Source organism: Kogia breviceps, chromosome 3 (genome assembly GCF_026419965.1).
Source record: "Kogia breviceps isolate mKogBre1 chromosome 3, mKogBre1 haplotype 1, whole genome shotgun sequence".
NCBI classification, from domain to species: domain Eukaryota; kingdom Metazoa; phylum Chordata; class Mammalia; order Artiodactyla; family Physeteridae; genus Kogia; species Kogia breviceps.
The window spans coordinates 82,645,456-82,667,769 of record NC_081312.1 but is presented as its reverse complement, the minus strand read 5'-3'; the positions used below and the strand labels follow the sequence as shown (position 1 = coordinate 82,667,769).

At 35.5% G+C, this 22,314-nt stretch overlaps 1 protein-coding gene across 1 annotated transcript in view; it reads right to left on the bottom strand.

Moving 5' to 3' along the window:
* The window catches only part of FAM98B (family with sequence similarity 98 member B), a 34,658-nt gene that overhangs the window by 3,676 nt on the left and 8,668 nt on the right, over positions 1 to 22,314 (bottom strand). Inside the window, exons 3-6 of the mRNA XM_059057073.2 lie at positions 21,461 to 21,595; positions 15,812 to 15,990; positions 12,602 to 12,682; positions 11,479 to 11,595 (exon numbers count right to left, since the gene is read on the bottom strand). Of these exons, the coding sequence (XP_058913056.1) occupies positions 11,479 to 11,595; positions 12,602 to 12,682; positions 15,812 to 15,990; positions 21,461 to 21,595 (512 nt within the window). The remainder of the gene's footprint in view (positions 1 to 11,478; positions 11,596 to 12,601; positions 12,683 to 15,811; positions 15,991 to 21,460; positions 21,596 to 22,314) is intronic.

Sequence of the window (22,314 nt, the reverse complement as noted above, 5' to 3'; positions counted from 1 at the left end):
AAAGATCCCATGTACTACAACGAAGATCCCACATGCTGCAACTAAAGATCCTGCATGCTGCAAAGATCCTGTGTGCCACAACTAAGACCCACGCAGCCAAATTAATTAATTAACTTTAAAAAAGGGCGATGGCAATGATAATCTTCAGAAAGAAAAAAAGGAGATAATAACATAAGCAAAGAAACAGAGAAGAGCAAAACATTCAAATATCTGATAATCTGTAAGTAGAATGACAAAAAAAAAAGCCCAACAGATGCTAAAAGACTACATAACTACCAGTAACAACTCATTTGAAAAGTAATGAAAAAAAATCCCATTCATATCAACAAAAAGCAAAATACCTAAAAATAGCTGTACCGAAAACACACACAGAACCTTTAAGGAGAAAACATTAGTAAATCTACAAAAACAAAAGTAAAACTTGAATAAACAGAAATACCTGGATGGGTACATTGAGTATTGTCGGTTTCCCTCAAAATTAACTTATAGATTTACTTCAGTCCTACTGGAATATTTTTTTGGGGGCAGTGGTGAGCAGGGAGGTAGGGGATATCTAAATCATCATTGCCTTAACAGTTAACATTCATTGACTACTTGTTAAATGAGCCAAGCTATTCTTCATCTAATATCGTATCTTTAATCTTCAAAACATCCTTTTAGAGTGGTTGTATAGATAACACTATACTATCCTACCTCAGTCTAATTAAATGGAACTGGTAGAGGGAACAGATTGATGAAACAAAAGAGGCAATTGAGATTCAGGGCCTCATAAATGCATGAATGCAATAAACAATAGAGGAGGCATCAAAGATCAGTGAGACAAAAAGGCATGAAGGAAACTTAAATGTCTATTATTAAGTGAAAGAAGCTAATCTGAAAATAATAATCTGTATGACTTCAACTATATGACATTCTGGAAAAGGCAAAACTGTAGAGATAGTAAAAAGATTAAATAGGTTGCCAGGGGTTGTGCGGAGGGAGGGAAGAATAGGCAAAGCAGAAAAGATTTTTCAGGCAGTGAAAATATTCTGTACGATACTATAATGGTGGATACATGTCTTTGTGTATTTTTTCAAAACCATAGCACGTGCAGCATCAAGAGTGAAACCTAATACAAACTATGGGACTTTGGATAACAATGATATATCAATGTAGGTTCATCAGCTGCAAAAATTTACTACTCTCGTGGGGGATGATGATGGGGGGGTTATGGGGGGGGGGCAGGAGGTAAATGGAAATCTCAAAACCTCTGTTCAATATTGCCATGAACCTTTAAGTGCTCTAAAAATAAAGAATACAAAAACCTTTAAAAAAAGAGCAATAAGAAAAGAAATAGATTTTTTAAATGGTGCTGCAATGAACTGTTGTCTATTTGTAAAATAATAATAATCAACATATAACGAAGGGGATTCCAAATATAATAGAGTTCATTGTTTAACTACAAGTAACTATATGCCAATAAAATGGACAACCTAGAAGAAATGGACAAATTATCAGAAAGATATAAGCTTCCAAGACTGAACCAGGAAGAAATAGAAAATATGAACAGATCAATCACAAGTACTGAAAATAAAACAGTGATTTTAAAACTTCCAACAAACAAAAGTCCAGGACCAGGTGGCTTCACAGGCGAATTCTGTCAAACATTTAGAGAAGAGTTAACACCTATCCTTCTCAAACTTGCAGAGAAAGTAACAACCCCCAAGCTCATTCTACAAGGCCACCATCACGCTGATAACAAAACCAAAGATATCACAAAAAAAGAAAATTACAGGCCAATATCACTGATGAATATAGATGCAAAAATCCTCCACAAAATACTAGTAAACTAAATGCAACAACACATTAAAATGATCATACACCATGATCAAGTGGGATTTATCCCAGGGATATAAGGATTCTTCAACATACATAAATCAATCAATGTGATACACGACATTAACAAACTGAAGAATAAAAACCATATGATCATCTCAATAGATGCAGAAAAAGCTTCTGACAAAAATCAACACCCATCTATGATACAAATTCTCCAGAAAGTGGACACAGAGGAAGCATATCTCAACACAGTAAAGGCCATATACAACACACCCACAGCAAACATCATTCTCAATGGTGAAAAACTGAAAGCATTTCCTCTAAGATCAAGAACAAGACAAGGATGTCCACTGTCTCCACTTTTATTCAAGATAGATTTGAAAGTCCTAGCCATGGCAATCAGAGAAGAAAAAGAAATAAAAGGAATCCAAATAGGAAAAGAAGTAAAACTATCATTGTTTGCAGATGACATGATACTATACATAGAAAATCCTAAAGATGCTATCAGAAAACTACTAGAGCTCATCAATGAATTTGATAAAGTTGTAGGATATAAAATTAATACACAGATATTTCTTGCATTCCTATACATTAACAACAAAAGATCAGAAAGAGAAATTAGGGAAACAATCCCATCTACCATCACATCAAAAAGTATAAAATACCTGTACTCAGGAGGCAAAAGACCTGTACTCAGAAAACTATAAGATACTGATGAAAGAAATCAAAGATGACACAAACAGATGGAAAGATATATCATGTTCTTGGATTGGAAGAATCAATATTGTCAAAATGACTATACTACCCAAAGTAATGCATAGATTCGATGCAATCCCTATCAAATTATCAACAGCATTTTTCATAGAATTAGAACAAAAAAACTTTACAATTTGTATGGAGACACAAAAGACCCTGAATAGCCAAGGCAATCTTGAGAAAGAAAAACGGAGCTGGAGGAATCAGGCTCCCTGGCTTCAGACTATACTACAAAGCTACAGTAATCAAAACAGTATGGTGCTGGCACAAAAACAGAAATATAGATTAATAGAATAGTATAGAAAGCCCAGAGATAAACCCACACACCCATGGTCACCTAATCTATGACAAAGGAGGCAAGACTATACACTGGAGAAAAGACAGTCTCTTCAATAAGTGGTGCTGGGGAAACTGGACAGCTACATGTAAAAGAGTGAAATTAGCACATTCCCTAACACTATACACAAAAATAAACTCAAAATGGATTAAAGACCTAAATGTAAGACCAGATACTATAAAACTCTTAGAGGAAAACATAGGCAGAACACTGACATAAACTGCAGCAAGATCTTTTTTGATCCTCCTCCGAGAGTAATGAAAATAAAAACAAATGGGACCTAATGAAACTTAAAAGCTTTTGCATGGCAAAGGAAATCATCAACAAAACTAAAAGAAAACCCACAGAATGGGAGAAAATATTTGCAAACGAAGTGACTGACAAGGGATTAATCTCCAAAATATACAAACAGCTCATGCAGACTAATATCAAAAAAAACAAACAACCCAATCAAAAAATGGGCAGAAGATCTAAATAGACATTTCTCCAAATAAGACATATAGATGGCTAAAAAGCACAAGAAAAGACACTCAATATCACTAATTATTAGGCAATGCAAATCAAAACTACAATGAGGTATCACCTCACACTTGTTAGAATGGCCATCATCAAAAAATCTACATACAACAAATGTTGGAGAGGGTGTGGAGAAAAGGGAACCCTTTTGCACTGTTGGTTGGAATGTAAATTGATACAGCCACTATGGAAAACAGTATGCAGTTTCCTCAAAAAACTAAAAATAGAATTACCATATGACCCAGCAATCCCACTACTGGGCATATACCCAGAGAAAACCATAATTCAAAAAGACACATGCACCCCAATGTTCATTGCAGCACTATTTACAATAGCCAGGTCATGGAAGCAACCTAAATGCCCATTGACAGACGAATGGATAAAGAAGATGTGGTACATATATACAATGAAATATTACTCAGCCATAAAAAGGAACGAAATTGGGTCATTTGTTGAAACGCGGATGGATCTAGAGACTGTCATACAGAGGGAAGTCAGAAAGAGAGAAACAAATATTGTATATTAACGCATTTATGTGGAACCTAGAAAATGGTACAGATGAGCCAGTTTGCTGAGCAGAAATTGAGACAGAGAAGTAGAGAAAAAAACATATGGACACCAAAGGGGGAAAGTGGCGGGGGAAGGGGGTGGTGTGATAAATTGGGAGATTGGGATTGACATGTATACACTGATGTGTATAAAATGGACGACTAATAAGAAAAAAATATGTATTTGATAGTGGAATGGACTTGGAATCTTTGATCACCTAAGACACTTCCTTGAACTTTGTAGGTGTCTAAAATAATATTCAGTAATTCTTTGCCAACTGTTCATCTTAATGAACTAAATAAGGCTTTTGTCTTAGCTTTCTTAATAAGTTGTAACACAGAGAAAACTGCATAAGTCATAAGTTTAACTATAAACTTATGACTTACGTGAGTTATCTGAACTCCCACTAGTATAACCACTACTCAGATCAAGAAACAGAACTTTCCCAGCACCTCGGAAGCCTTCTTTATACTATTTCCTGGTCATGACCCCTACTTTCTGCCCCCATAATAACTACTACCTTCACCATAAATGTTTTGCCCAGATTTGAATTTTTTAAAAAGAAACCATACAATGTATATCATTTTATGTTTGCCTTGTTTTGCTGAATATTGCTCATGAGTTTTGTTTCTGTTGTTGCTTATAGCAGTCCTCACTTATTTTTATTGTCTTCTATATTTTATTATATAAATGCAAAATAGGGCTTCCTTGGTTGCGCAGTGGTTGAGAGTCCGCCTGCCGATGCAGGGGACACGGGTTCGTGGCCCGGTCCAGGAAGATCCCACATGCCGCGGAGTGGCTGGGCCCATGAGCCATGGCTGCTGAGCCTGCACGTCCAGAGCCTGTGCTCCGTAATGGGAGAGGCCACAACAGTGAGAAGACCACGTACCACAAAAAAAAAAAAAAAAAAAAAGAAATCCTGTGCATGGATTGACTTTGGTTAAGAAACCCATTACAGGTACAGGCAGGGAAAAAAATGACAAAATGAATATATAAGGTCAAGAATTTGTATGCCAAAAAAAAAAGCAAATGAAAAGATGCTCAATATCACTAATTATTAGGGAAATGCAAATCAAAACTACAAGGAGGTATCACCTCACACTTGTTAGAATGGCCAACATCAAAAAAATCTACAAACAATAAATGTTGGAGAGGGAGTGGAGAAAAGGGAACCCTCCTACACTGTTGGTGGGAATGTAAATTGGTACAGCCACTATGGAGAACAGTATGGAGATTTCTTAAAAAACTAAAAGTAGAGCTACCATATGATCTAGCAATCTCACTCATAGGCATATATCTGGAGAAAACCGTAATTAGAAAGGGTACAAGCACCCCAATGTTCACTGCAGCACTATTTACAATAGCCAGGATATGGAAGCAACCTAAACGTCCATCGAAAGAGGAATGGATAACGAAGATGTGATACATATATACAATGAAATATTACTCAGCCATAAAAAAGAATGAAATAATGCCATCTGCAGCAACATGGATGGACCTAGAGTTTATCGTAGTAAGTCAGACAGAGAAAGACAAGTATCATATGATATTGCTTATATGTGGAATCCAAAAAAATCATACAAAAGAACCCATTTACAAAACAGAAACTGAGTCACAGATGTAGAAAACAAACTTATGGTTACCAAGGGGTAAAGGAAGGGGGAAGGGATAAATTAGGAGATTCAGACTGACATATACACACTACTATATATAAAATAGATAACTAATAAGAACCTACTTTATAGCACAGGGAACTCTGTAATGACCTATATGGGAATAGAATCTAAAAAAGAGTGGATATGGGGCTTCCCTGGTGGCGAGTGGTTGAGAATCCGCCTGCCGATGCAGGGGACACAGGTTTGTGCCCCGGTCCAGGAAGATCCCACATGCCACAGAGCGGCTGGGCCCGTGAGCCATGGCCGCTGAGCCTGCGCGTCCAGAGCCTGTGCTCCGCAACGGGAGAGGCCACAACAGTGAGAGGCCTGCCTAGCACACACACAAAAAAAAGAGTGGATATAGGTATATGTATAACTGACTCACTTTGCTGTCAGCAGAAACTCACACAACATTGCAAATCAACTATACTCCAATAAAAAAATTATAAATTTTTTAAAAGAGTTCACTGTTTAAAGTTTTATTTTAAACTGAAAAACTTAACCACATTATAGACTAAAATTTCTGCGCATCAAAAGACATAAAACAAAAGACCACTGGGAAAAATATTTTCAACAAATAAAGCAACTAGCTAACTTCCTTAATATATAAAAAGCTCAATCAGAAGGAAAACAGGAAGACCTTAAGGGGAAAAAAAGACAAGACACAAATAGAAATTTCAAAAAAGAGGAAATTCAAATGACTAATAAGCTTATGAAAAAAAGTTCAACTGTACCACTAATAAAAAATATACAAATTAAAACAATTTAGTCTTTTTTAACCATCAAGTTAGCCATAAAATTGATAATATTCTAAAATTAAAGAAGCTAAAGTGAAGGCAAAATTTCATTTACCCTACTTGTAGGAGCTTAAATTCATACAAACTTTGTAAAAAACAATTTGGTGATGTGAATCAAGAGCATTAAGAGTCATAACCTTTCACAATTTCCATTTAGGAAATTTAGTAAATTTCCATTTAGGAATCCCTAGGAATCCATGGGTTTCACATCTGCGGACATGGAGGGCTGATTGTGCAGTTACATGGGACAACATGGATGAACCTTGAAAGCATTATGCTAAGAAACCAGACATAAAAAGCCACATATTGTATGAATCTTTATCTATATGAAATATCCAGAACAGGCAAATCCAAAGACACAGAAAGTAGGTTATAGTATTGAGTGTCAGAGAAGGAAGGTGAAGGTATTGCAAATGACCACTAATAGGTGCATGTTTCTTTTGGTGGTGAGGGAAACGTTGTGGAATTAGATAATGGCACAGAATACAGTGAACATACTAAAAACCACTGAACTGTACACTTTAAGATGGTGAACTATAACTCAAAAAATAAGAAATAAATTTAAAATTAATTTTAAAAGGACACCAAAATAGAACTTTTAGAGATATGGGACAATGATCACAATATATTCAGTTAAAAAAAAAAAAAAAGCAAACTATAAAAGTATACTCAGTCTCATTTCAATACCAGCAAAGAAACAGAGAAACCAGATTAACCATACTAATAAACATGTATAATCTTTTTGAAGAGCAACTCTAGAGTATGCATCAAAAGCATTATAATGGATATTCTTTGATCAAGAAATTCCACTTTTAGGAATATATCATAGACATGAACAAAAATTGAGCTGCCATAAATTTCATTACAGGGTCAAAAGAGACAAAATTAAAGGAAAACTCAATGTCAATCAATAGAGTATATCTGTATGCAAAAGATTTTAAATGCTGCAGAACAACATTTGATGAGTCATTCAACAACATCAGACACATGAAATACGGAGAATAAGATAAAGATATATTAAATTTACCAAGAAAAGAAAACTCAGGGTATAAATGTATATACTCATATAATCAATTGAAAAGGATGGCATGAAAGGCCAAAATTTGACCTATACTCTGAGGAAAAAAAATATTTAAAAAATCTTCCGGACTAAGGAAAAAAACAACAAAAACACAAGCTCCTTGTCCTAAAACGTGATGAAGAAAGACCAAGATGAGAAGATAAAATATCAAGATATTTTCTAAAGGTATCTTCTCAAACACACTAAATTTTCTTTTTTTAAATACATATATACTACAATAAAGAGAATGGAAAAAGGGGATACAGGTAAGAAGGGAACCAACATCTCAGGAAATGAAACTGGGAGCCAAAAATAGGGGTTAACTGTCTATTTATGGAATAGTCTATTCTTCCAACCCCTGGTGCCATGTCACCACTCCTCCTCCTCTAGCCAAAGGAGAATAATGTACAGAAAAAAATGATGCTTCCCTTCTTGAAAAACTGAGCAGCTACAGAGAAAAGACTTCTCCAAATGAGCATCAGGAATTTACACAGCAAAGGAGGCGGCTCCAAAGTCTGACATCAACAATCCTGATCAACGACTACAGTTCCCAATCAGTTTTTCAGTGTCTTCTCTTAAATATGGACAACAAAGGACCATCATGATTTGAAGAAAGCCACCACGAGAGAGAGACCAAGAAAAACAAACCAAAAATTGCTCTGGAAGAGAAAGAAATAATTAAAGGGGAAACAAAACAAAACAAAACCTTTTTTTAAAAAAATTTTTCATCCCCAGTGAAGAAGATAGCACGTTCATAAAACAAGAAAAAAAAAACATGAAAAAGGAAAACTCAAGAAGCAAAAAGAATTCCTGGATATGAAAAAATGACGGCAGAAACAAAAATTTAGTGCCAAGAACAAAATAAAATTAAAGACATTTCCAAGAAAGTCAATCAAAAAGAAAAAGACAGAAAATGAGAAAAAAAATAAAGCAACTCAAGTGGATCTATGCAGGGGGTCTAATATCTGAATAACAAGAGTTTCAGAAAGAGAAAACAAAAGGGAAGAAATTAATAAAGAGAAATATAAAAGCTAAGAGTCTACAGATTGAAATGCCCACCTAATGCTTAGCACAATAAATTCAGGAAGACCCAGACTGACATATGCTGTGAAATTTCAGAACTCCAAGGATAAAGAAGAGAGTCCAACCACCAGGGAACTCCCTGTTTTTCTTTAATTAACAATGATCTTTTTTTCTTTTTCTTTTTTTTTTAACAATGATCTTTTGATGTTCCTACTACCTGGTTTCTTGCAAAAACTCCTATATATCCTGGCTCCTCCCTTACCTCTTCAGAGCAGTCCCACAGAGTCATCTGAGAGGCTGTCTTCCAGGCTTAAGTCCTAAGCAAGTCTGTCAAATAAAATGTAATTCTCAAAAAAAAAAAAAAAAAGGGTCCAAAAGCTCCCAGAGAAAAATAAAAGGTCATCCAAAAGGACAGGCAATGGCACTGGGTTTCTCAACAGCAGCACTATATGCTAGAAAACAATGAAGCAATGCCTTCAATATTCTTTTTTTTTTTTTTGCCTTCAATATTCTTAGAGAAAAATGTTTTCCACCTAGAATTTTATATTTACCCAAACTATCAATCAAACGTGGCAGCAGAATAAACATATTTTCAGAATTCAAGGGGTCAGAAAAATCACTCCTATGCACCCTTTGTTAGGAAGTTATTTGTGGATTCACCATGGTAGATTGAGGGAATAAACAATGAACGAGAAGGCCATGGGATCCAGGAAATAGTGGAGTAGCCAAGGATAGGTGCGCAAACAGCCCAAATTGCAGTAGGACACAAGCTTTTAGGAGGGAAAGTATAGAAGAGAGGACTCATTAGAATACTTGATTTTTTAAGTATATTTTAAAAAGAGAAAAAGAAAAAAGCAGCAGCCGCATATGATAACGAAATACAATGCAGGAAAAAAATAAACTCCAATTAGAAGACACCTGGTAAACAGAATGGCTCCCCCGAGATCTCCACATCCTAATCTCTGGAACCTGTGACTATGTCACCTTGAAGATACAGATGCGAGTTAAGTTAGGGATCTTGAGATGGATTATCTGGGTAAGCCCAGTGTAATCACAAGGCTCCTAATAAGAGAGAGACAGCAGAAGGCATGTGACAATGGAAGTAGAAGGAGAAAGACTGGAAGATCCTACATTATTGATTTTGAAGATGGAGGATGAGGTCATGACTCGAGGTACACAGGTGGTATCTGGAAGCTAGTAAATGCAAGGAAACAGATTCTCCCCTGAAGTGTCCAGGAGGAATGCAATCCTGCCAATACCTTCATTTTAGGACTTCTGATCAGCAGCCATAGGAAACCAATGTGGGGCACCACATGGAGAGAGAGACCACCTAAGAGCCAAGATGACAAGTGAAGCACCCCAAGAAACAGTTAGCAAAACCCAGACATGTGAGACAACCATCTTGGATGTTCCAGCCCAGCCCAGGTATCAGCTGAATGAAGCTGCATAAATGACCCCAGTTGATACAATATGGGGGCAGGACAACTGCCCAGTTAATCCAAAGAATGTAATAATAATATATGAGAGTAACAGGCACAGATTTACCCTCCTACCTGAAACAACCATAAAACTGGACAACCCACATGAACCAGTGATTTTCAGAAACTGGACATCAAGGAGCACAGGACACAATGATCCCTCAAACAGGGGAAGCAAATGTTTTCCTATAATTGTCCCAGCTTACAGTCTGGAGTGGAGGATCCCAGACGACACCTGGGTACAGATTACAGGCATAAAATGGGAATGATGGGTGACAGCTCTCTAGAAAACTACCCAAAGAGATTCATATTTGGGAATGCCCCCACCCTCCAACCTCCTCTTCAGCTGGAACACACTCCACAGCCTTAAGCCACCTTTAAGAAGGTTTGTTCACGCATCAGTGCTACCTGATTCATTCCTAAATCCTTCTTTCTTTTTTTTTCTAAAAAAAAAAATCAGTATTTTACTTTCTCGACAGTTGAATAAAAGGATTTAGACATATATCAAATGGGAAAAAAGGGTTTTAATCCCTCTGTGGAATAGGAAGAGAGACATACTATACTGGAAAGACTGCACAGGCCATTAGGAGAGAAACCAGAGAATACGTGGCCTCAGTCCCATCATTTCAGAACACAGTAGCAGCTTGTCTGTTAATTTCTTTCCTCTCAGCCTGGGTGACCTGTCACAAGCTTAACAGTAACAGGAAGTCTAAAACTGCTTCTGAGCAGGTGCTTTCTGCAGACAGGTGCTATTTATCAGAGAAGATTTGGACAGGATAACATTGAGAAATGATGTGTCACTTTAACCAGATTGCAAAACTGAAAAAGAATAATGAACCTCACATTAGTTAAATAAACAAAGTGACAGTAGCACAATAAGCAGACAGGCATGATGATTACAGAAGAGTCACCTCTTTTTGTGTACAGTGTGCCACATTGCACTTGCTGTTCAAATATATGTTTTAATAAAAGTCCTTCAATGTGTACATGAAATAGAGTATGCATTCAACTATTTGTTGAATGAAAATAATGATATATTATATATAAAGAAAAATCTGATCTCATATCATCAGAAACAGATTTTGTCAACCACTACTTTTGACCTTTCGGACCAGATAGATCTTGTTTTGAAGGGCTATCCTGTGTACTGTAGGGTGTTTAGCAATAAATCCTTCTTTCTTGACCAGTTGCTCACTATATCTATCTCACTATCACATATGATGCCTTCTTTTATGTATATCCTTGCATAAATCACAACATCTATGAGTTTTAAATAAATGTGAAAGATATGGGGAGAAATTAAGATATTTGAAAACAGGGACTTGTATACAAGACCAGGATCATTATTTAAGACCAGCAGTTGGCCTGGGCAGGAGCTTCAAACAGTGTGATAAAGTACAAATGTGGCATCGGTACCTAACAGACAAGAGAGCCTGAAGAGCTGTCACAGAGTACCACCTACAGGACACAAATGGAAAAACAGCCTTACCTTTGCTCTATCAGACCATCCAAAGGACTGCACTGTTACATCTAATCGTTTCATCAACATCCGCCGACGGCACTCATATTCACAGGAAAGGGCATCGTTGATTCTTTCCAGTTGTTCCTAAAGAATTTGGGAACAAAAATCATAACCTTTAGACTCATTATGCACAGAAAAGAAATTTCAGAATTGTGGTCAATACTTCCTATTAATTCAAAAGGTGGTACTTGATGGTCATTTTCTGATCCCATGAGACTTTACAATAAATTAAATAATAAAGATATTTGATAGAACATTTAAAATATTCAGAAGAGGGCTTCCCTGGTGGTGCAGTGGTTGAGAGTCCACCTGCCGATGCAGGGGACACGGGTTCGTGCCCCGGTCCGGGAAGATCCCACATGCCGCGGAGCGGCTGGGCCCGTGAGCCATGGCCGCTGAGTCTGCACTCCGCAACGGGAGAGGCCACAACAGTGAGAGGCCCGCGTACCACAAAATAAATAAAATAAAATAAAATATTCAGAAGATATTAAACATACAAATTAAACTCTACAATTGGTACAGTTTACCTGATCTTCAAACATGTTAATTTAAGTAAAATATCTACTTGCAAAGTACTCTGGACCAATAAGGAAAGAAAATACTAACTGGGCTTCCCTGGTGGCGCAGTGGTTGAGAGTCCGCCTGCCGATGCAGGGGACACAGGTTCCTGCCCTGGTCCGGGAGGATCCCACATGCCACGGAGCGGATGGGCCCGTAAGCCATGGCCGCTGAGCCTGTGCTCCGCAATGGGAGAGGTCACAACAGTGAGAGGCCCGCGTACAGCAAAAAAAAAAAAAAAGAAAATACCAACAACTTCCCATCTTGTTGGTGTTGAGCTACTACACTTTTCGAATTACAACTATGCTAACATATTAGGCACGATAAATACTTTTGGCCAGGTTTTTTTTTAATTAATAATCTGAGTGAAGAAATGTTAGGACCTACTGCTCTAGAATATCATTCCATTTTAATTCTCCAATATAAAAAATGCATGCTACACACTGTAAAAATCTAGATGTCCATCTATAAAATTAAGTCATATTCACTACTTTAATTACATAAAGCTAATAAAAAAGGGGGGGTGACTTACCGCCTGTTCCAGATTTAAATCAATTTTCAGCAGTGGTTTTCCCACATGATTTTTCTGGACTTGTGAGAGAATATCTTTCACCTAAAATTAAACATAAAAGATTGTGAAAATGTATATCCCTAATTTAAAACAATCTTATTCTTGCTTAAAATGCTTTGAATGCTAGAGAATTAATAAAATGTTAAAATACACCTTCACATACTAGGAAAGAATATCACTACAATGCAGAGTATCTTTCTCAAAGAAGCATTAGTTACATTAATTCAAGCTATAGCACACCTTTTCCAGAGTAAGAGATAATGTACATGGACAACTAAAGAAGTAGATACTAAAAGGTTTTATTATGAGAATCTATAATGTTTTATCTGAAATAAATTCAGAGTTTCTTCTTAAGATGGCACGCTCTTACATGCTGACAAATTCTCAAAAGGGATACTAAAACCTTTGCTGAGTATGTTGGTTTTACTCAATTAAATATTTTGTACACATTCCATTGTTCAGCAACACAAACACAGGAGAGCAAGCCCTCTCAATTAGTCGCCACATACACATTTCATTACTTTGCAAAGCCACTGATTTGAATTACTTGAAACATATTTATTTTGGTGAACAAGATTTAGACATTAGCTTTTGCTTTAGCAAAAAGACCTATTGATCAGAGGTCATTCAGAGGTCATTCAAACAGAATGAAATATTTACAGTTGCTTAGCTATAAAGTAACTAGAGAAAATAATCAGGAAGAGTTCACATTTTGAGGAGTATGAACCTTATTTAATGTTGGGGGACCTCTTTTAAAAAGAATTAAAAATTATGAACACAAAATTAGCTTGGAAACTTGTGGTGGTTAATGGGAAGTGACTGTAAATGGGCACATGGTTTCTTCTGAGAATGATGGAAATGTTCTAAAATTAGATTTTGATGATGTTGTACTCTGTAAATATACTAAAATTCATTGACTTGTACACTTTAAATGGGCGAATTTTATAGCACTTAAATTATATCTTGAGAAAGCTATTTTTGAAAAATGAGCTTAGAAAGAACTTGTGCAAATTAGGGGGTCCCAAAGCTTAAGCTTTACATCACAGTAAATCTACCACTACAAATCTACCACTACAAAAGTGATTACTGACACTACTCTTACACATTGAAAAGAATTATTATTTTCTTAAAACATACCATTTCTGTAGATTCCTCACTATTGTAAATACCTTCTATTTTGATATTTCACATACTACTAAAAGTTTTAGTCATAACCCCTTACTCAAGAGGGACTCTGAATGCATGCTTAAGTTTCTCATATATAATCACATTCCCTGTATTTCAACATTAGATAACAGTTTTAATAACTTTGAGAATTACTTGTGATAAAGAGGGAGTTAAGAGCAGACTCTGAGGTTGACCACCTGGGTTTGAAACTCCAGTCTACCACTACTACTACTTAGAAACTTGCTTGTCTAATTTATTAAATCTTTCAGTACCTCAATTTTCTCAAATGGCTGTTGTAAATAATATTACTACCTCATAGGTGATGTAAGAATGCAATGAGTTATTATATATAAACATTTAGCACAGTAAATGCTGTATGTGTGCTGTCAATATTACTATAATTACTTTAGATTTACATTTGAACAGCTTCGAGCTAAAAAATAATGATAAATTTCCTCCCCAATGGTGACTAAGTGTCTTCTGGACACATCGTACATAGAAGAAAATATGGAAATTTTTGCTTTTGATAGGAACTGAATGGAGAAGTAAGTCATTATAGGTAACTATTTAGCCATGATGGCCATAGTAACTACTACCTTATAATTAGCCTGCCAGCACTTGAACACAGGCATTACAGCCTGCTTTAAGTAGAGAAAAGAGGTTTGGGGGTATTTTTAAATTCTAATTGAAACTCATAAAAGGAAAAACCTCTCTGGGATCAATATGTGGAAGCACTGGGAAATTAGGAAGAGTCTAGAAATCTGTCTCAATCTGAAATAGCCCCAGATATTTTACCCAACCTCAGATCATTCTTAATCCAGAGAAACAAATTCTGAAGAGCAATTTATTAACTCTACACCAATGTTTCTAAGCTGGGATTTATAGGCTTATTCTTTGGTTTATAAGTTCTAGGGGGAAAAAAAGTTTTTATACTGTGTTTTCATCTTAAAGATACTAAAATTCTCTGACATTCAGTAAGACAAATCTTTTTATTTTTCAGTTCATAAATTATCAATGCAAAGAGTACTTTATTCAAGAATTTAGTTTAAAACAGCATGTCTAAAAACAGAGTTTTAGTACCTATTCTTGAGGGTGAGAATTTTCTTTTCCTTAAAAATGAATCTTGCATTATTCCCCTAGAGGAGTCTTACAAAACCTAGGAATTAAGCCAGAATTTGGTCTGTGAGAGTATCATTCTCTCTAATCAATGGCTTGACTGGGAACAAGGATAGTTTAATAATTGAAAAAAAAAAAAAAGATAAAAGTACACAGGTTTTAGTTGTTTTTGACTACTCCATCAGGGTACTTATTCATTTATTCACTATACAACAAACATTTACTAAACACTTATCCACCAGAAATTGTGCATTTCTTTGTTCACTGCCAAAGATAAACACACTGCAATTCTATTAACAACATCCATTAAAGAGAAATTTAGTATGCCTTTGACTTCATAGGATAACTCTACTTCTTTCATTATACTGTGATACAACCTTGTTTAGAAAAGAGACCCTTAAATTTGCAAAAGGAATTCTATCAGGGCAAACCTTCACAAAGCCTAGCACTCACTCATTAAGATCTGATTCCTGAATATTACTTATAGTCAAATTAGGTCACATGCATATTAACTCCAAATCCAAAATTTAGTTTACACGAAGATAAATGTTTCTTTAAATAGAATGTATATCTTGTACCTAAAGGAAATACAGTTGACCCTTGAACAACATGGGTTTGAACTGTGCTGGTCCACTTATATGTGAATTTTTTTCACTAAATAAATTTACAGTACTATCCGATCTACAGGTGGTTGAATTTACAAATGCGAACCGCAGATACAGAGGGACAACAGTGAAGTTGTATGTTAATTATCGACTCTGCAGAGGGTCAGCACCCCTAAGTCCCACATTGTTCAAGGGTCAACTGTATTTTCATTTTTAATTCAACATTTACATATCAGCATTTAATTGAGTTTGGAGGAAATGAAAAATAAAACAAATACAATACCTTTGATTCCACTTGGTTCAGCATAAGTGGAATGTCAGAAGTTGCTGACTTGGGAATACCAAGGGTATCGCAGATAGCTTGAACTTCCTGATAAATTTCACTATTTTTATCTAATTGAGAATTTTTACGTTTCTTGTTCTGTAATATCTGTAAAGCTTGAAGCTCTGTACTTAAAAATACTATAATAAGAAAAGGGAAAAACAAATAATGTTAAAATGCACAAGAATGCTTTAAAGATCCCACTTCTGGGTATACATGCAAAGGAGCGAAAATCAGGACCTCAAAGAGATCTTCACTACCTTATTCACTACTGTATTGTTCATAACAGCCAAGATTTGGAAACAACCTAGGTGTCATTCAACAGATGAATGGATAAAGAAAATGTGGTATATGTATACAATGGAATTATTATCCAGCTTTAAAAAAGAAGGAAATCCAGCCATTTCTGACAACATGGATGAACCTGGAGGACACTGTGCAAAGGGAAATAAGCCAGATGCAGAAAGACAAATACTAATGATATCACTTTTATGAAGAATCTAAAACAGTCAAACACCTAAAGTAGAAAGCAGAATGGTGATTGCCAGGCTGGGGAAGGAGGAAACAAGGAGTTTAGTTAAATATAAATTTTATATTTGTTAAATATAAATTTCTGAAGAACTGGTGATCTGTTTTATTGAAGTTTTAAAATCAGAGGGACCGGGACTTCCCTGGTGGTGCAGTAGCTAAGAATCTGTCTGCCAATGCAGGGGACACAGGTTCAATCCCTGGCCTGGGAAATCCCACATGCGGTAGAGCAACTAAGCCCGTGTGCCACAACTACTGAGCCTGTGCTCTAGAGCCCGCGAGCCACAACTACAGAAGTCCATGCACCTAGAGTCTGTCCTCCACAACAAGAGAACCCACCGCAATGAGAAGCCCGTGCACCACAACGAAAAGTAGTCCCTGCTCGCTGCAACTAGAGAAAGCCTGCGCGCAGTAACTAAGACCCAACGCAGCCAAAAAAAAATAAGTTAAAAAATCAGAGGGACCTTGGCATAGTCCTCATAAGCAAAGTTTGATACATACTGGTTATATAAGATGGATAAATCCTAGAGATCTACTTTACAGCATAGTGCCTATAGTTAACGATACTATATTGTACACTTAAAAATTTGCTAAGACAGTAAATCTTACATTAAGTATTCTTATCACAAAAAGAAATAAAGAGGGCAGAAGGAATTTTTTTTTAAATAGTGCCTACTTGCAAAGTGTTTAAAGCCTAGTAGGGGAGACCCACATGTACTTCAACAATTTTAAAATGCTTAAGAATGTTTAAGAATGATAAAATATTCTCTCTCTGATACGCACAGCTCAAGTCAGGAGAGAATGTATAGCTTTAACTGATCTATTAAGCAGATAGAGCAATTTGAAAAACTGCCTTTAAGACAGACCACCCCAGGCTGTTCACAAGTCCTTTCACTGTCACCATTTTATTTCATCCTTTTAACAGCCATATTTTTAAAAATCATTCAAAAATCTTAGATGGAAAAAAAACAAAACAAACAACACAAAATGGAAACAGACTCATATACACAGAGAACAAATGGGTATTTGCCAGAGAGAAGGGGTGTGGGGGTGGGGTAGAATAGGTGAAGGGGCTTAAGAGGTACAAACCTCCAGTTAGAAAAGGAATCAGCCACGAGGGTGTAACACACAATATAAAATACGGTCAATAATACTGTAATAACTTCATATGGGGACAGATGGTTACTAGATTTACCATGGTGACCATTTCATAATGTATGCAGATGTCAAATCACTATGTGGTACGCCTGAAACTAACTAACAATATTTTATGTGAACTCTATTTCAATTAAAAAAACCTAAAAAAATATCATTTTGGAAAGCAAAAAATTATCTTAAATCATTACAATCTTTTTTAAAATTAACTTTTACAACAGTAAAGATAATGGGGTTTGTTTTTATTTGTTTAGTTAAAGTTATACACACACACAATTTAATACAACAGTTTCGACTTCAGCTGGGCAGAAAAAATATCTGAGAAATTGTTTAAAAGTACAAGTACCAGGGTCCCACCCTCAGAGATTCTGAACCAGTAGGTCTAAAGTAGAATCTGGGGATCTGTGTGGTTTTGGACCCAAGGTGACTCTCATGGGCAGGCAGGATTGAGAGCCACTAATTTAAGATTTTTCCATGTAATCTATACACAATAGTCTAAAGAACCCACAAAAAGTTAAGACCAACATGTATCAAACTTTGCATATGAGGACTATGCCAAGGTCCCTCTGATTTTTTAACTTCATTAAGCAGATCACCAGTTCTTCAAAAATTTATATTTTGTGCAGAATCATGGCTGAAGTCTGTCTTTGTTCTATGGAAACATGCTGTAAGTAACAGTACAAGCAAGAGTTCAGTCTAGTATTTAAAATGTTAATTCTCACAGATGGAAAATAATACAGTGAAAAGTCTTCTTTCCACCACAGATCCTCAGATTCCCCCTCCCCAGAGGCAATCACCAGTGTTAGTTTCTTGGGCATATTTTTAGGTGTGTGTGTGTGTGTGTGTGTGTGTGTGTGTGTGTGTGTGTGTGTGTGTGTGTGTGTGTGTGTGTGTGTGTGTGTGTGTGTGTGTGTGTGTGTATTTAGTATATGTCTCTACCACCTATGCACTTTTATTTCTTTTATAGAAACAAGAGCATACGATACATGTTCTGTATATTATTTACCAATATATCTTAGAGATCATTCCATATTTACACAATTTATCTACTCTCATTCTAATGGCTATAGAATGGTATCACTGCAAAGATGTACCATTTCTATTTAACTACTACAAACAATGCCATGATGAATACTCTTTTCATATATCTTTGTACAGTTAGTATGAACTCCTAGTCATTGAATTGCCAAGTCAAAAGACAGGTGAATTTTAATTGTGTTATTGAAAATTTGCCTTTCCAAAAGATTGTACCAATTATTCTCCCACCACACTCCAATGCCTGTAGTATATGAGAATGCTTACTACCCCCAAAACTTGTATTATGACTTTTTTTTTTCTGGTATTTGCTAGCCTGGTAAGTGAAAAACGGTATCCTGTTGGTTTTTTTTGTAACTCTTTAACTCTGGGGGATAACTGTGCATCTTTTCATGTTTAGAAGCAATTTTTTTTTAACATTTTTCTGTAGAATGCCTTCTCATGCCTTATGTACTCTACATATTTTTCCAGTGAGTTTTTATCTCTATAAAAGCTCTCCACATAGTAAGGAATGTGGCCCTTTTCATTTTACACATGTTGCAAACAATTCTAAAAGAACATGAATAAGCTTATTATATCAGTATGTTTTAAAGGTAGTCAAACTAAAGATAAAGATGAAATAGATGCTTGTAAGATTGTGAATTGGTATAACCTTTCTGGAGCAAATTATGGCAATATATCTAGACCAGAGAATTTTTTTAAATGTTCATGATCTTTGTCTAAGTAACCAAAAATATGAACAAAGAAATTAATTTAAAATAGAAAAATCGGGACTTCCCTGGTGGCGCAGTGGTTAAGAATCCGCCTGCCAACGCAGGGGACACGGGTTCAAGCCCTGGTCCAGGAAGATCTGACATGTGGCAGAGCGACTAAGCCTGTGTGCCAAAACTACCGAGTCTGTGCTCTAGAGCCCACGAACCACAACTACTGAGCCCATGCGCCTAGAGCCCATGCTCTGCAACAACAGAAACCACCGCAAGAAGCCCACACACCGCAACAAGGAGTAGCCCCCACTCACCGCAACTAGAGAAAGCCTGCACGCAACAGACCCAACATAGCCATAAATAGATAGATAGATAAATTAGAAAAATCCAAATACCCCCAAATTTGAAATCTATTAAATAAAAATGCCCATAGCATAGAATGTTATGTAGCCAATTTAAATTATTTTTCTAAAAATACTAAGTGATGGGAAAATGCTCACAATACATTAAATGAAGAAGAGGAAGAGCAGGAACTACATCTGTAACAGATCTCAATCTTATTTAAATATGTGTGTACAAAGGAAAAAGAGAAGGAAAAGGAAATACAATGAAAAGTTATTCATGATCCTCTCTGGGGAGTGAAATGATAAATTATTTTCTTCTTTTCATATTTATCTACTTTGTAAGATTTCTACGATGAGCATGTATTTTTTCAACATGTAACATAAAATTTACCATTCTAACTATTTTTAAGTGTACAGTGGCATTAAGTACATTCAAACGGTTGTATAACCATCACCACCATCCATCCATCCATCTCCAGAACATTTTCATCTTCCTTAACCGAAACTTTGTACTCATTTAACAATTCCCCATTTCACCCCACCTCCTGAGCATGTATTTTTATATTCAGAAAAAACTATACCAACCTCTCTTATATCTCCTTTTTATTTTTATTTGGACCAGAAACTTATATTACTGTTATTGCTGAGCTTCTTAGAAGCAAAGGCAAAAAGGGAAACGTGATGATTTACACAGTTCTCACTGACTAACATAAAGAATTACAGATTACCTATACCTAAGGTAAGGATAAGGTAATCTAAGGATTATCTATATCTATATGCAAGTTCCTCATAGCCAGTGCTTCTTACCTTCCTTTTTGTCCCAATACACCTAAGGGTTACTGTGACCTCCCATTAATAACAATGGTTCACTAAATCAGTGACTTACACTGAATGGGAGGAAGACAAGGAAATAGTGTAAGAAATGGGGGAAGGGCACATAACTTTTATCCTCCCCAAAACAAACAAGATAATTCAAATGTCAACACTTAGAACACCACCACTAGTTAAACACATAAACATGATTTCTGCTCTAATGAAACTAACATTTTAACACTAAAACATAGAGGAATATATCACATGCATCTTTTTATAAATGGTACAACCTAAAATAATTGAAATCTTCAATAATAGAAGATGTTAGAAAAATTCTTTCAAATAGTCACTGCTTGCAGAACTTTCAAAATAGCATGAAATTAAACTAACTGAATTAAAAAAATTTTTAAGGGAGCCAATATAAATAAATGGATGTTATTTATAGTAATTGTTAAGATATAGGTAATCTGTACTCCAAATTTATCCCTGATGAGAATAGGCCACACTCACTAAAATTCAAGTGGCACAAGGGCACAACTTTTTTTCTAAACTGATACATCCCTAATGCTTAGAGCAGTTTCTGGTACAGTAGAAAGTGATCAATAAATATTTTTAAATCATCATTCAGTGCCTATCATCTAATAATCTGCTCAGCAGCCTAGTTTCAGAGAGTTTTAAGATTAAATAGGAGTTTGGAGATCACCACTTTAGCCAATTAGTCATAAATGTAAAGAGATGAATTAGGTGAAGGAAAAATTACTAAAGTACCATACAAGTCACAAACCCTGGGCATTCTATATTGGCCCAATAAATCATAAGTGTTAGAAATCTTAAAGAGTACATTAGTAGAATTTATACTACATTTATATAAAAATCTGAGTCAGTTTCATATTTTAAGCCAAATATTAAAAACTTTCTAATACACAAAATATCTAATGCTTCATTAATTAAAGTTCATAAATCTTGACTTGAAAATAACACAAACCAGATTAAACACATGCATTTAAATTGTTCAAAGAAACATAACTTACATAGAAGTTTCAAACAGTCATCCTTCTTTTTTAAACGGTCTTTAATATCTCCTGATACGAGTACAGAATATGGACATGCCATTTCTTTTAAAAAGCCACTTATCTCAAGCTGGAAGCTTTCTAGATCATCTTTCCCTTTAAACAAGAAAAGGTATAAAACATTTAATAAATATTTACCATGTAATCTGATACTATCAAATCTACCACTAGTTGATCTTAATTTTATATTCAATTCCAAATTTTCACTTTGACATTAAATCCTTAAATGTGTGACCCCAAAAGCTTAGGTCAAAGTAACCAAAACGTATTTCTACATATGGAAAGCAACACTTAAATTCAAGAACATAAGTATCTAATAATGTAATTATAAATATTTTTATATTTAAATCTCTGATATCTTCCAATGGGCTTTCCATAAAAGCAGATAAAATGGAAATATTTTATGTTAGTAACTGAAATATTAAAAGCATTATTATGGCTATAATTATTAATTGGCTTCAGAGCAAATGATCCATTCCTATTGTTTTTCTATGGATTTGGATAATAAATGCTATCATCGAATTAAGCCCCAGCACTTATCTTTCTTTCATAATCTAATTATGTGGGAACTTGTGTCATAAGTTCTGAATTCAGTTTATTTTACTTAGCTTCAAGTGAATTCTATTAGATTTGGCAAGGAAAAAAACAATTTAAAAGGACAGCATCAGAAGGGAAGGCTACTGGTCTCCTAGCAAATGCCCCCCCAAATTTTATTTTTCATTTTATTACACTGTCTGAAATTCTACCAATCAAAGACCCACAAGAACTCCAGCTACCAATACAGTAGTGAATTAAATAAACCTTGTGAGCTAGTA